Source organism: Hypanus sabinus, chromosome 4, assembly GCF_030144855.1.
Source record: "Hypanus sabinus isolate sHypSab1 chromosome 4, sHypSab1.hap1, whole genome shotgun sequence".
Taxonomy (NCBI): Eukaryota; Metazoa; Chordata; class Chondrichthyes; order Myliobatiformes; family Dasyatidae; genus Hypanus; species Hypanus sabinus.
The window spans coordinates 73,725,265-73,739,875 of NC_082709.1; the positions used below are offsets into that span (position 1 = coordinate 73,725,265).

Genomic DNA, 14,611 nt, shown 5'->3' on the forward strand with positions numbered 1-14,611 from the left:
TGATTCCTGATTTCCTTCAAATGGTCTCTGACCTGCAGGGAACTTGCAGCACTTTCTGTTTTTAGAATTCTGTTTTTAGAACAGTATTAGACAACTGAAAACACTTTCACAACATGTTTTGAATTAGGAAGAATCAGAATAATTATTTAATATTGTTCAACTTCCATCTTATAACACTGTTTCTCAATATAACAGAACAGTATTAGGCAGATGAAATACAAGTACTAGCAGCTGCTGATCATATTACAGTGATAGGACCACAAAATAATAGAGTTGTGAAGCACACTTGATGGCATGTGTGACTATACCCCAATCCTGTTTCTTTCATACATATATAGCAACAAAACTGTTCCCACTACCTTATTATACCAGTATCCAAGATTCCTAATACTAAACTGGACACACATTTTCTCCCAAAAGGTACAGCTGACTCACCTCAAAGTGTCATAGAAGTGATTATCAGAATACTATCTCATTAGTATCAAAACAAATAAAGCCTCCAATTCCTTCTGTACCAAAAGCATTCCTATTAGATATGCCTGTTAAGAATATGAATCTGTTCAGTATCAGCCAATGGGTATTAAACTCTACTTGCAAACAAGAAAATCCCAAGTACTAAACACTTCCAGGTTTGTTTAAAAGCAGTAAATGTGCATGGCATGCTCGTTGGCTTTCCCCTACCAAATTATTTTATCAATGTCCAATAAACACAGGTACTAAAGGACTGAGTTGACGTGAAGAGCATTACCTAATGCAGTAATTATAGAGTATTTCTTTTGTTAAACTGCTGTCAACTTCCACATTAAATTTTGACTAATTTAAATAAATATTTGAAGATCAATGACTGCATTCAACCTCAACTGTCACTAAATATGCAGGCTCCAGTTCTTTCAAATGCTTGAAATGAGTATAATTTATCAAAAATAAGCTGGGATTCTTGTTTACTGGATTCCACAACAATTTGAAATACTGAAGTTCATTTGCTGGCAAGGTTCTAATAATTGAAATATAATCCATTTTGATTAACTGGACCATCAGTTAATCAGGCCAGCTGCTTATAAAAACTAATGGAGAAAATAGCCAGTATTCCCTTTGTTTATTTAGGACACTATGATTCTTAAATGGGACAAGAAACTGTTGTCAAACAGTTTCAAACTGTGTGTACTCGTGTGGCAGTTAGATACTACAGCATGTTATATACAATCACCTTGAATGTTAGAACAAGAATGAATACTTGGAGGATGCAATCATTGAAAGCATTGTATGAAGACAGTCCATTGTCAGCAGTAGGTGCCTGCACTGATCTTGTTTATTTACAGTCAAAAGAACGTGGCAGCATACACTGAATGAATTTGATAACTACGCTAGATCAACTTATTGTAATTGATTTATTGTAATGCCTGCACTGTTTTGTGCACCTTATGTAGTCCTGGGTAGGTCTGTAGTCTAGTGTAGTGTTTTTTTTAAACATAGCTCAGTCTAGTTTTTACACTGTGTCATGTAACACCATGGTCCTGAGAAAACGTTGTCTCGTTTTTACTATGTACTATATCAGCAGTTATGGTCGAAATGACAATAAAAAGTGACTTGACAGCTATGAAAAATGACAGTTTCATAGTGCTGTAGTATTGTTTGTATTCTAATTTGTTCTTTATTTAATTTAAATACATAACTTGTTACTCAGTTTAACAGTCAATTAACTTTTTTTAAATACCTTTTTAACTATTTTCATTAAATTTGGTTAATTGGGGGCAGTCACTTAATTGGGACAAAATGTACAGATCTTAATGTGTCCCAATTAACTGGAATCTATTGTAGTTTAAATATTTATTTACATATTGAATAACATGCTACATCTTGCAATACTGCAAATTTGTTGTACTACTACTGCAACATTACGCTGTATTTTGGAAGGCAAACTCAGATGGTAATTCATTAAAGTACTTTTGCACTGAAACATTAGTTTTTACACACCAATTTGAAGAACAGTTGAAACAAACATTTGGCTAAGTCCCTTGATCGCTAAACAATGAGGGTATGTTGGAATATTCCTCTTAGTTTAGGGTGGCAAGTCACATAACAGGCAATAATTCCAATCTTATGGATGGAGACTGCATGCTTGGGAATAGGTTCATTAAATATTACCACTTCCCTGCCTCTGCAAAAATTTGGAATCAAAGAATTAATAATTTAATAATTTCAAACTAATTGCGTAACTTTCAGACAACAAATACAGGTACATCACTCAGGAAAAAACAAAAACATCCTAACAATGTATTCAAGCCAAATGTTAAGATTAAAGAATAACTTCCTCCCATTGGATGACAACTACTGATCCAGCATTAAGCAACTAATAAGCAATACTAAAACAGATCCTTAATGTAACATCAAATATAGAGACCTAGAAAACTGACTGAACTCCGGGTACCAGAATACCAATGTTCTAATTTAAAATGATCACTATCATTAACAGGTAGTCCAGTTTTAAATTATGGCAATCAGTACTTTCCACTACTAAACAAATAGGTGAAAATGCTGTTTTGAAAAATTCACCGGTATGCCAATCAGGAACTTAGATTCAAAGGATTCTATTACACTCAAGTCAGTGTAGCACATGAGATTAGTCAACTTTCACCTGCCAATTCCAATTGCATCCCATGATGCATCTCTCAGCTGATCAATTTAGAATCCACAATTGTTTGTAAGAATCTAAAGGCAAGAGAATTCCAAGTGCAAATTACACTTATCCCCTCAGAACTTTCTTCATTATTCCATTTTTTTCCCCTGTAATAAGATGAGCAAAGCAAATTAACACTATTGGAGATAAAAACCTTCAACATCAGACCTACACATCTCCTAACAGACAATTATTTTCTTGCCCTTAAGCACAGAACCAATCTTCAGATGGGTATTCATAATGGGAAAGTCAGTTATTAAGGATTTAAAAAAAATTAAGACTGCCTGTTTCATGTATTTAGTACTTTCACAGATCTGTCTTATTTGTACAACACTGTATGGGGGGGGGGGGGGAGTTTGAACTGATTCACGTTTGTCACATACAGATGAAAATCATGGTTCTATCAGTAATCTAACTTTCTAAATTAATACACAGTGGAAAAAATTCTTTTTAACAAAATTTACAAACTACCCAAAACAAGTGATCAAACTGACTACAGGACAAACCAACTGCAATGCCTCCAGAAACTGCAATATCACTGTTTTCAAACACAGCCATTCATTACTTTTGCACCCACTACATATCAATCTATTGAAATGCTTCTCATTTTCTGAATTTGCTACAACTTTTCTTAAATTCCTGCAGAGCAGGCTTCATATCTGAAGGATTACAGACAGAATCTGAAATTCAAACTTCTCTTCACAAGTGGCTGCCTATTTTGCATTTCTAGCACTGCTTGTTTCAGAACTGATAATTGCACGTTATCTTTTCTATATTCTACCATGAGGTATGACAAATTCACACCAGTTTGTTAAAGTTCTCAAAAGTTGGCACCAATTTGTAAGTCCCCTTACAGTAATAGCCAAATTGCCATTATAGCTGTCCTCTTCATCTTTCCACACATCTTCCACAAAGGTAAACAAATCCTTTCATCTGATAAATTAAAGCATAAAAATATCATTTGAGTACAACCTATGTACAGTTTTGCAATGTGAATGACCAGATGTTGCCATGCACTAACAGAGACCAGCATGAAGATTGATCATGGTAAAAGACATTGATTTACGGTTTGCACAGAGTGGTCGACACCCTGGAATTTGATAAAGTAGCAAATGGAATTAAAGTTTATAATTAAAATTATTTGTAAAAATCCCATGCAAAAAGAAGGGAATGCGAGTTAACAACGTAAATCAATGGTTTCAGCTCTTGATGTGGAGTTCATTAAACTGTCCATACATTCAACACAGAAAATGACAGTTTTGTATGGATCAGATGATATCTAAAAGAGAAATGGACTGCACTTCAGATACAGACTTTCATTAAAATTCAGGATTCAGAAATTCTAAGGGTTCCATCCAAAAACACTTTCTTCTCAGATGACAACTGACCCACTGGATGCCATTACTGTTTTACATCAAGGACTTTCAGCATTTACATTTGAAATCTTGAAGCTTTTCAGACTGTAATTTACATGTCTGAACTGCTTCAACCATGAATGTTTCCCAACATCTGAGTTGTCCTCTATACATGCCAAAATAAATGCATTTGGCAGTGTCTGGAATTTCAAAAACAATTAATATAAATTAATATTGAACCAAAATCTGTAATTCTCAGCAGTATAGCTAATTTCATGTCAAATAAGCCAAATTCATTAACTGGGCTAAGTGGCTCCAGTGGGCGAATAACCAAGTCATTAAAAAGCATGTTAATACAAACAAAAAAGCCTTAAGAGTAGTATCAACCTATGGTACAGTGTATAAATAATAAAAAAACAAACCTTAATGCTTCTATCTTCTTGTCTTGGGACTCTTCCCCCATCAATGTCACTGACACAACTAATAAATGTAAAATAAAAGGTGCTCTGACAAATACTTTAGGGAATCTAGGGTCTGACTTGAATCAAATCATCTTTACTTGGCTAAAAACACAAACAAGGGATACCTCAGCTATATCCTAAAGCACAGCTAGGCAAGATTCAAGGATTGCCATGTTGACATTTTAAAGCAGTATAGTACAAATAAATATAAGTCAGCTTTTTAATAGCATTGTAGAATTTAAAATACTGATCAATTATATTATGGATAGGCCAACTGTAAGTTAATAAGGAAATAACATATTGCTAAGCATGTAAAAGATTAATCTAAGTTGCTTTGGGAAAAGGGATAAGCACAGCACTAGGGTTTCACCAATTGTGGGAAAGCACTTTTGGAGATCTGTGCAGTGATATATAAGAAAATACGGACGACCCTGGGAAAATTGGGTTATGAATACTCTTAAATTCGAAGTATTACTGCCAAACCCAGCTAACGCCTTACTTACATTTTGGATCTCCCTCCCCCTTGTCTTCTATTGTCGATAGCTTCAGTTAATTTTCACCAGGGTTTTTGGAGGATGATGGAGGAGGTTAAAGAGAAAAATATTTGCACAGTAATTTGGTAAAATACATTTGTCAGTAAAAGTTAGTCATCAAAACTGCTTCTTTCAGGGGTGATGTCACAACAAAGAATCAATAATGAAAGGTTAACCAAAAGCAGAACTGCTTATTTAATGTAGTTCATGCCCATCTCACCCCAAAATTACAAACTATAACTCTGTATTCCCTGTCCCTTCAAATCCTATCCTGCCAATATATGTAGGAACAAATCCACACCCAATTATATTAACAAAGTCAATTTTTTATGCATAATGCAGACAAGGGTATTAATACGAGAAAATTAAGTTATTTAGGCAGGAAAACAATCCTGTAAATGTCAGGAATTAACTTTTAAAGTTCAAATATGCTTCCTTCCACACACTGCAGAACAGGCAATTCAGCAAAATCTGACTGACATTCTATCCTCAGTTGCTACAAATCTATTTACCAACTATTACCATTTAGTTTACTTTTATGACAGACCAGTCCTACCAATTTGTTCAGCATCCTCCCATCCCAAAATGTGACATCAACTTCAGATTGAAGTTCTGGGTTTAATTTAAAAAAACTCTTGAGAGCATTTTTTGTTGGTAACCCAGTATCCTCTCCGCACTGCGGAAAGCTGGCGTACTAGACCAAGGCCTCAATGCATTCCAAGTAACCCCGCACCCAACAAAAACCAAGGGAACTAAGAGGCCTAGCAGCTGTGACCAATATTTAAATTTATGTTTTCTAATCCCACATCAAGTCACAATTGAACCGTGAAAGGTTTTTAATTCTCATCTGTTGTGCATTTATAGCATTTTCCCAAAAAATATCGGGCGTCATAATTTTAACCTGCCATCGTAATTTATGATAAGAGATCTGCTAAGCTGGAATTTCGTGTTTACTGACTGGTCTGTGGAGCCGGGTTTTAAAAAAAATTCCCCAATAGAGTACGCCAGCGTTGCAGGGAGAGGCACGTGGCTCACCCGACTAAAGAATAAGCAATTTCCACAGTCTAGCTCTGCACGCCAATAGATTCAAGGGCAACGCAAAACAAGAATATTAACATTAGAGGTACATAGTGCATTGCCCAGGGGATATAGCAATGCAGAACGGCTGCAGTTAGTGGGCCCAACATGGTGGGCGGCAGGACCCAGTAAACTCCCATCAGCGTACTACAGGGCCCGAAAGACTGGCCATCAACTCCCCGCCGTTTACGCGCGCGACAGATTGACTGACAACACTGCTGGGCCAATCGTGCGGCGCGACGCCTGTCCGCAGGCACCATTCCGCCCTCCTCATTGGTGGTCAAGTACGTGACAGCACGGAGCACCAATGCAATCCACCCAGGCCGACGACTTGCCCGGCCATTGGCCGTGCAGCCTCGCCGAGGGGCCAATCAGCCCGTAGGAGAAGTCATAGCCGTGCACCTGGAGGCGGGATCCCGCAAAACATACGCACTACTGTTCGAAAAAAACCATGGAGCTCGACATTAAAACGAAAATCGATAGTATTTCGACAGAAACTCACCCTTTCGATGTATGTTTGTTCTTCGGAATCGCTCATGTTGGCGGCTATTACAGCGAAACTCCTCAAACTATTCAAGAGAAGGGGAGAAAAGGGGGCAAAGGAAAAAAAACAGCTGAGCACCAGAGCCCCAAACCGACGCCACCTACCTCGAGCTCCCCCACTGCAGGAAGTGACGTCGGCCACTAACGTGCTTCCGGTCGGGCTCCGTTGCTAGGCTCTTTTCTTGAGGGGATGGGTGTTCAAGATGGGGAAGGTTGGGTCGGCGTGGGTCGGAGTTAGGAATGGCATGTACGGTTCAAACTGCTAAATTCCTCTCCCAACCTTTTATGGTGAAGAATAAAAATATATCATCTGGATTAGAGGTTCGGCTTCACTCACTCTGGCGCCGACTGGATCCGATGCTGTGGGATTACTTTTGGAGACTGCGATTCATGCTCTATATTATTTATTCACTTTCTTATTGTTTGCAAGGTTTGTTCTCTTTTTGACATATTTTGTCTTTGACGATCAGTGCCAGTTTTTCCATAAAGGGCACTATTATGTTTCTTTGTGGCTGCCTACAACAGGACGAATTTCGAGGTTGTATTATGTCTACGTTCTTTGATAATCAATGTACTTTGAACTATTTAATGTACCGCCCCCTTGGCTCCCAGATCACACCACAGCCCCCCCCCCCCCCTTTCCAGCCATTACATAAAATCTATAAAGAATTTTGTTTTACAATGCACAGTGAAAGAAAATAGGAATTCCAAATTCAAAGCAGTGACAAATTATTCAAGTGTAGAAATAAAGTTATTTAATTACAGTAAAACAATTTTCATCGACATTTTTTAAGTCCAACTATTAAGTACACCCTATCCTGGTTATATGCCAGGGGATACGTTTCTCACAGTCGAAGCATAATGTGAATAATTATTTATATGGAGAAAATAGGGATGCGTTCTGGAGGGTTTTATCTGTAACTTATTAATATTTTCATACCAATACGACACAAAAGCAGTACCACAAGGCAACATTCATATTATATTTAATCAGTTTAAGGTAATGTTCAACATAATAAATCATAGAAAGTTAACATACTAGGGTGTATGGTTCTTAAACCCTTAAGAGCATGGGGCTTTAGTGAATGGTAAACTAAGAGAGGCTTCATCTTACAGTCTCCTTCAGCATTGGAACACATAAGCAAAGTCAACCTATCCTTTGCTAACTTGAAACCTAACGCACTCTTTTCATCCTTACTTAAGTAAGTGTGTTTCGGCATACGCTTCCAAAAAAGCCCAGTCTCGTCTGCATTAAACATGTGATATCTAACTCAGCTATCATAGCCCACAACTGAACAGGGTAGCGTTCATCAGCTTTGTGGTCAGCACTAGCTTGCTCACCATGCACAGCTAAGTTGTGAAGCCTGTGATGATTACCAAACTTAGAAAACCATCCACTACTTGCATTAAAGCTAATAATATCACTTGACACTTCCTCACTAGCCTCTGAACAAAGGCAACCATAAATTTCCAAAGCTTTCACACGAAGATGATCGGAACTGAGTTGTTTTTTTCTTTGTTTCATGCTCAATGTAAAAACTCAACGTTTTCTCCATTTTTGTCATAATCGGCTGATGCACTTTGTTAACAATCTTTGAGGACACTTGTGGTGAATCAGTCACTGCACTTTTAATTTTCTCAGCATTTTTCTTTAAGTTTTTGATCGTGGACTCACCCAGGCCGAAGTAGCGTCCCAGAGCTGTGTTACCTTCACCTGACGCTGCTCTGTTTTGTAATTTCCAAATTTTTTTCAAGTGTTAAAGCGGTTCCTTGCTGCTTGGCTGATGGCCCAGGACTTGACATCGGACGCTTAGGAGGCATACAGTAGTTAAATATTTCAAGCCCAAAATCACTGCACCATAGGTAAAAACAACAAAAGTCTAAGAGCACAAGATCGCACATCCACACACTGCCAAAACCAATGAGAGACTGGCGGGAGTGAGTCTGAGGCGTGCGCACATGACTTGTATTGGCGGGAAAGCAGGGCTCCTCACATAACTGAGTTTTGGACGCATATAAGGAGAAGTTGGTAGAAATAGGTTCCTCGCATAACTGTGAATTTGCACTGTCTGAAGACGCATATAACGAGGATAGGGTGTACTTCATTGCTTTTTTACCTTTCACTGGGCTGGATGGACTTGGTTTCATCTTCTCAACATCAGGCTGAATGTCACTCAGAAGGAATCTCCCATCATCACGTTCAGTAATTTGCAATCTGTTGCTTTAAAAGAAGTTGAGTAACTGCACTGAAACTGTGCTCCACTAAATATGATGTTGGAAAGACAATAAAGAATTTTTTGAACTTTTTCCACAGTGTAGGATAGCATTCAGAGATTTCTTTCTGCAATCAAGACTCGGTATTTTCTGAAGCTCTTCTTCAGCTTGAAGTTTAGTGAGATCAGTACTTCCTCCATCCTTCCTGTTAATTCCTCACTACATGTGTTCAGGAATGGATTTTGAAGAGAAGATCCTGCAATCTCTCTGACATATCTTTATGCAGCTCACTCTTGTGACACAGTATACTTGAAGATTATCATTTGGTATTCCTTCTTTCTCTTAGAGAAGCTCAGAAATTGGAAAAGGTCATGGCATCCAAATGTACTCAGAAAGGGTTAACTTGGACAGAAATGTGGAATGACTGATTTCACTTTGATAAAATTCATATCATTTCTTTACAATTGAATATTGATTTCATTAAACTTTGCAAATAATTCTGACAACTAAGCAATGCCATGCCTAATATTCTTAAGTTGACTACTGAATGAAGCATTCAAATTTTTTCTGTTTTAAAAAGTTCATAAAAACATAAGGCTGTTTGTTTCTTGTGAGAGCCACCTGAGCTTTGGTGCTGCAAGCATTCAAAATGTTCATCATTTTCAATACACAATTCAAAGTAAATTTTATTATCAAAGTACAAATATGTCACCATCTACAACCCTGAGGTGCATTTTATTGTGGGCATACTCAATAAATCTATAGAATAGTATTTCTAACAGAATCAATGAAGGACTGCCCAACTAGGGTGTTCAACAATAATGTGGAAGACAATAAACTGCAAATACAAAAAGAAGAAACAACAACAACAACAATAATAAATAAATAAATAGATAGATAGATAGATAAATAAGCAAGCAAGCAATAAATATTAAGAACCTGAGATGAAGAGTCCTTGAAAGTGAGTCCATTGGTTGTGGGAATACTTCAATGATGAGGCAAGTGAAGTTGAATGAAGTTATCCCCTTGGTTCAAGAACCTGATGATTGAGGGGTAGTAACTGTTCCTGAACCTGGTAGTGCGAGTCCTGAGGCTCCTGTACCATCTTTCTGATGGCAGCAGTGAGAAGAGAGCATCTGCTGGGTGGTGAGGATCCTTGACGATGGATGCTGCTTTCCTGCAACCATGTTTCGTATAGATGTTCTCAATGGTTGGGGGTGGCTTTACCCATGATGGACTGGGCCAGATCCAATACTTTTGTAGAATTTTGTGTGAAAGCTCTCAAAATAGTCAAGAAGTGAGAGCATGGGACTTGATTTTATTTACTGCTGTGATAATAGAATTTAATGATCTGTGAAGCAGATCATTTAGGTATTTTGTGACAAGATGTCTGTGAATGAACACAGTGAGTGGTAAATATGTTGGGTACAGCTTTTTTCAAGAAAGTAATAACCCCGCAGTAGCATTCTGTCATTGATGGTGGTGGCATCCGTTAGTCTCAAGAGACCATGGCTTTGCGCCTTGGAAAGTTTCCAGGGTGCAGGCCTGGGCAGGGTTGTATGGGAGACTGGCAGTTACCCATGCAGCAAGTCTCCCCTCTCCACGCCACCGATGTTGTCCAAGGGAAGGGCAAGAGCTGATACAGCTTGACACCGGTGTCGTCGCAGGAATTGCCAGAGTGAGGTTGAAGGCAACATCGGACTGCCTTAGGGACTCCAGCTCTGGGTTTGTCTCTTAAAGCCTTTCCCTTGAGTGGGTATGGCTGCAAGGCAGCGGAGGTTTGAAATCAGAGTTTTCCCTCTCTTAAATGGACTGCCTTCCCAGGCTGATGAACTCCATCTACCCAAAGCACTGGTTTTAAGGCGCCAGGACCTGCCTTCACCCCTTCTCCAGTCTGTAGAAACAGTTCTGCCGGGCTTAGAGGCTAAGCCACATGAGAAGGCCAGGAGTTGTTGATGGTGCCACAAATGTTGCGCAATCAAGAATGTTGGTGAGCAAATTGTCCTTCTCTCTGAAAAATTGCTCAACAACCCGAAATATTGACTCATCTATAGAAGCCATGTTTATATGTTTTTTTCTGTATTATATTTTGTGGTGTGTTTATTATAGTAATCTGACACATGGGCTAGGCTGTGGTCGAAGCAAATGAGTATAGTTACTAATGGAAGGGAAATGGTCTTGTCAGCCAAAAAGTAATTGTCTGTTCTGTGAGAGTGAACCTAGATTGGATTCATACCCTCAGCTGGAGAAAAGAGCTCATAGTGAGAAGATTGCCTTCCTAAAGAGAAATGTCTGATTTGGCTGTTTGTGTACAGCAAGGATCGCAGGAAGCATCTTTCATACGAGGTATGCAATGGCAAGCATCCCAGTATACTTCACATTCACTCTAGAATCAAAACAAGCCATGAAAGCAAATTTCCCTCTAATTTGTAATGACTAGTGTGCACAAAAATTTCATGCTGTGCAATTTATTTTTGCCCAGAGACAACAATGTGTGGGCACTGAATTTTTAAGTGAAATCAAACCTTTGTGCTCCTCTGGGTTTGATCGTTTTCACAGTTTCTGTATTGTACATAAATATTTCTCATAGCTGCACGTTGCTGACCTCATGAGCTTTTGGTGTAGCAGTTTCTACTGTTACATTAAGCTATTCTGCTTTAAATGATCTAGCAACTCTTTTGCACTTCATGCTTCTTTGGAATTCAAAATAGTGAGTCAATAATTTCTTCAATAAAAACAGTATAAATACGCCAATTCTAAAATCTGCAGACAAGTCCATTGCAAACTCCATGTTGTCAACACTGTCCATAACAGAAACCAGAAAAAGTAATGTGATCGTGTACGATAATGAAATATACTTGATTTGAAGTAGAGGGTGGCAACTTTTTGTGCACAGTTTAAATTCCTTTGTATGTGAGTAGCAAGGGATGTGTGCGTGCACATCTTAGAGGGAACATTGCATGAAAGAATCAGACACAGCTGCGAGAAGTGCCCTGGTATTCAGTGGCCTTACAGGGGATGGCCATCATGACTGTAAACTTCTCATAATTCCAGTCTAAGAAGGGTAACGTGATAATGGTTACTTATGCTTTCCTTGACCAAGGAAGCACAGCTGTGTTCTGCATAGTGAGCCTTATGAACAAGCTCACCCTTACAGGAATAAAGACATGCGTTCTCTTATGCACCATGGGTCAAGAGAACATTCAATAGGGAGGAAACTCCGTGGATGGTCTGACCTGAGACATGTCAATTTTATAGAGATTGATTCAGAAATTGAGCTGCTAAAGGGACAAATGTTAAAGCATTGGAGCTGTTACAAGTGATTCACAGTGTTAATGATGGACCCTATGCAATTAGAACAACGTTGGGTTGGACAGTGAATGGAGCACTGAAAGGAAACTATGGTGATGGGAGAGACTGTGCACAACCAGCACTGACAATTAACAAGATCTATTTTGATCTTGGAGGAGCTTTGGCAGCACCAGTTTAAGGCAGATTTCCCTGAATGCAGTCAGGATTATCAACCTGATTTGTCAACAGAAGACCACATGTTCATGAAGCTGGTTATGAACTCAGCAGAACCAGATTGGTTTACCTTTGAGGAAGAGAGAAGTTCATATGCCAAATAACAGGAAGATTGCAGAACAGCATGCACTAAATCTAAGAAAGGCTTAAGAAGAATTTGTCATTTCATGCTGACTGACAGCTTCCATGAAGGATGTCATTTCCAAAGGTTATGCTGACTGGCAGCAGGGGATATGGAACACAGTGATGGGAAAGTCTGGTATATTCCACATCATGGTGTTTGCCACCCAGAAAAGAGAAACTTTGTGTTGTGAATATCACTTAATGCTCAGCTTTTACAGAATCCAGATCTTAACAGCTCAGAGTCATATCTGGATTCAGAAAAGAACCACTGATGATCATGGCAGATATTGAATTAATGTTTCACTAGGATAAAGTACCAGCAGAAGATGCAGATCTGCTGAGGTTTCTCCGGAGGCCTCAGCCAAGATATGGTGAACTTCAAATGCACAGAAGTCAATGAAGAACAGTTCAGCTGAGAGATGGTGGATAAGGTTTTGCTTTGCTTCTGTGTTGATGACCATCTTGTGTCAGTGTCCTCTGAGGAGGAGCTAGTGTCTCTCTATCATGACCTTGATTCCATTTGGCTAAAGGCAGCCTTCGATTCACAAAGTGGATAAGCAACAGACACAGTGTGCTAGCTGTGATACCAGAAGAGCAAAGGGTGAAAGACATGAAGGATTTGGATTTGGATCAAGATATATTTTCAATGGAGAGAGTACTGGGTGTGCAATGGTGATTTCAGTCTGATATTTTTAAGTTTAAGATTACAATCCAAGATAGAGCACTCACTAAAAGGGGGATGCTCTCCACAGTTAGATCCATCTATGATCCTTTAGGAATCTTGAGTCTGGTGGTGCCATCTTCAAAGATGATCTTAAAAAATTTATGTATGGAAGAGCTGGGCTGGAATGACACTATACCAACATTATATGTTCATGAGTGGACAGGCTGGCTGGAAGAACTCTGCCAAACGAATGACTTAAAGATTGTTAGGTTTTGAAGAAGTTACTGCTGCACAGTTACACCACTTTACAGATGCAAGCAAAGATGGTGTCGGATTTCAGTAATTTTCAATCCCTGGTTTCTTTTAGGAGCTCAAGAATGAGTGAAAGACTTAAATTCTTCACGGTCAGTTATTTAAAGTTTAAACAAAGGACAGATATTAAGCAGCGAAAGTAACAGTGATACAAAGCAGATGAGAGAAGAGAAATTAAAGAGATTCAATATGGCACTTTTTAAAAATCCATCACCTTTATACTCCAGATAATAGAAATTCCTTAGTTAAAGATAAACCAATTAAAAGGCTCCACAATTATAACAAGTATACAGTGTGCTAACACTTAGCCAATTATGAAAAAGTGTCAAACCGTTATGTAACTGCTATACCGCCTTCTGCCGGTAGGTGGGGATGAAACACCACATATTGTGGAAAATACATGAGTTTGTTAAAAGTACAAATAGTTAAAAATACAAATTATGTCAATAAGAGAGAAACTATAATTAAAATTATGATTTTAGTCTTGCATTAATTCAACTAATCTCTTATAAAAAGTATTAAAAAAACTGATTGCAACAATCCACCCTTTGATTTTATAAGGTAGACTTTGAATCACTACAGCTGAAAATTCAGAGGTAGAAAAAGTTAAAGTATCTATGTTACAGAGTAACTAAAACGACTTCAATTGTATAATATCAAAGAGTATGCATGTTCTTAAAAGCATTTATAGTATTACATCATGATTGGATACATTTGGAACACACGAGTTGGGACTATTCTAGTAACAATTGCTTTCAAACAAACACAAAAATGTAGATTATGAATACATATTAATATGAATGTGATGATTTTTAATATTGAGTAATTATATCTTCAGGGTTGTCAGGTATGTAGGTGCAACATTCCTTAAATGATCTCCCCCCCTCCCCCCATTTACTGCTAGGAGAAGAGCTGTGCTCTACAGGAATGGTAGATACAGATGTGTGGTTTCTCAAATCATGTTGATTGTATTTACATAAATAACTCAATTTGACATGATTCACAGGGTTTATTACCATTGTGTACCCATGTTTCTTGTCAAAATGATGAAGCACAGGTAAAGTATGAGTCATTTCAACCTGTACATCATCAGTAAGGGAAATAGGTAAACATATAATACCTTCAAA

The 14,611-nt window shown here is 38.2% G+C and overlaps 1 protein-coding gene across 3 annotated transcripts in view; it reads right to left on the minus strand.

Moving 5' to 3' along the window:
• tra2b (transformer 2 beta homolog) overlaps positions 1-6,774 on the minus strand; it is a 28,288-nt gene extending 21,514 nt beyond the window's left edge. For all 3 annotated transcript variants that reach the window (XM_059967393.1, XM_059967395.1, XM_059967392.1), the window contains exon 1: positions 6,606-6,774. In XM_059967393.1, the coding sequence (XP_059823376.1) occupies positions 6,606-6,641 (36 nt within the window). In that variant the 5' untranslated portion in view covers positions 6,642-6,774. The remainder of the gene's footprint in view (positions 1-6,605) is intronic.
• Between the last annotated feature and the right edge of the window lie 7,837 nt (positions 6,775-14,611).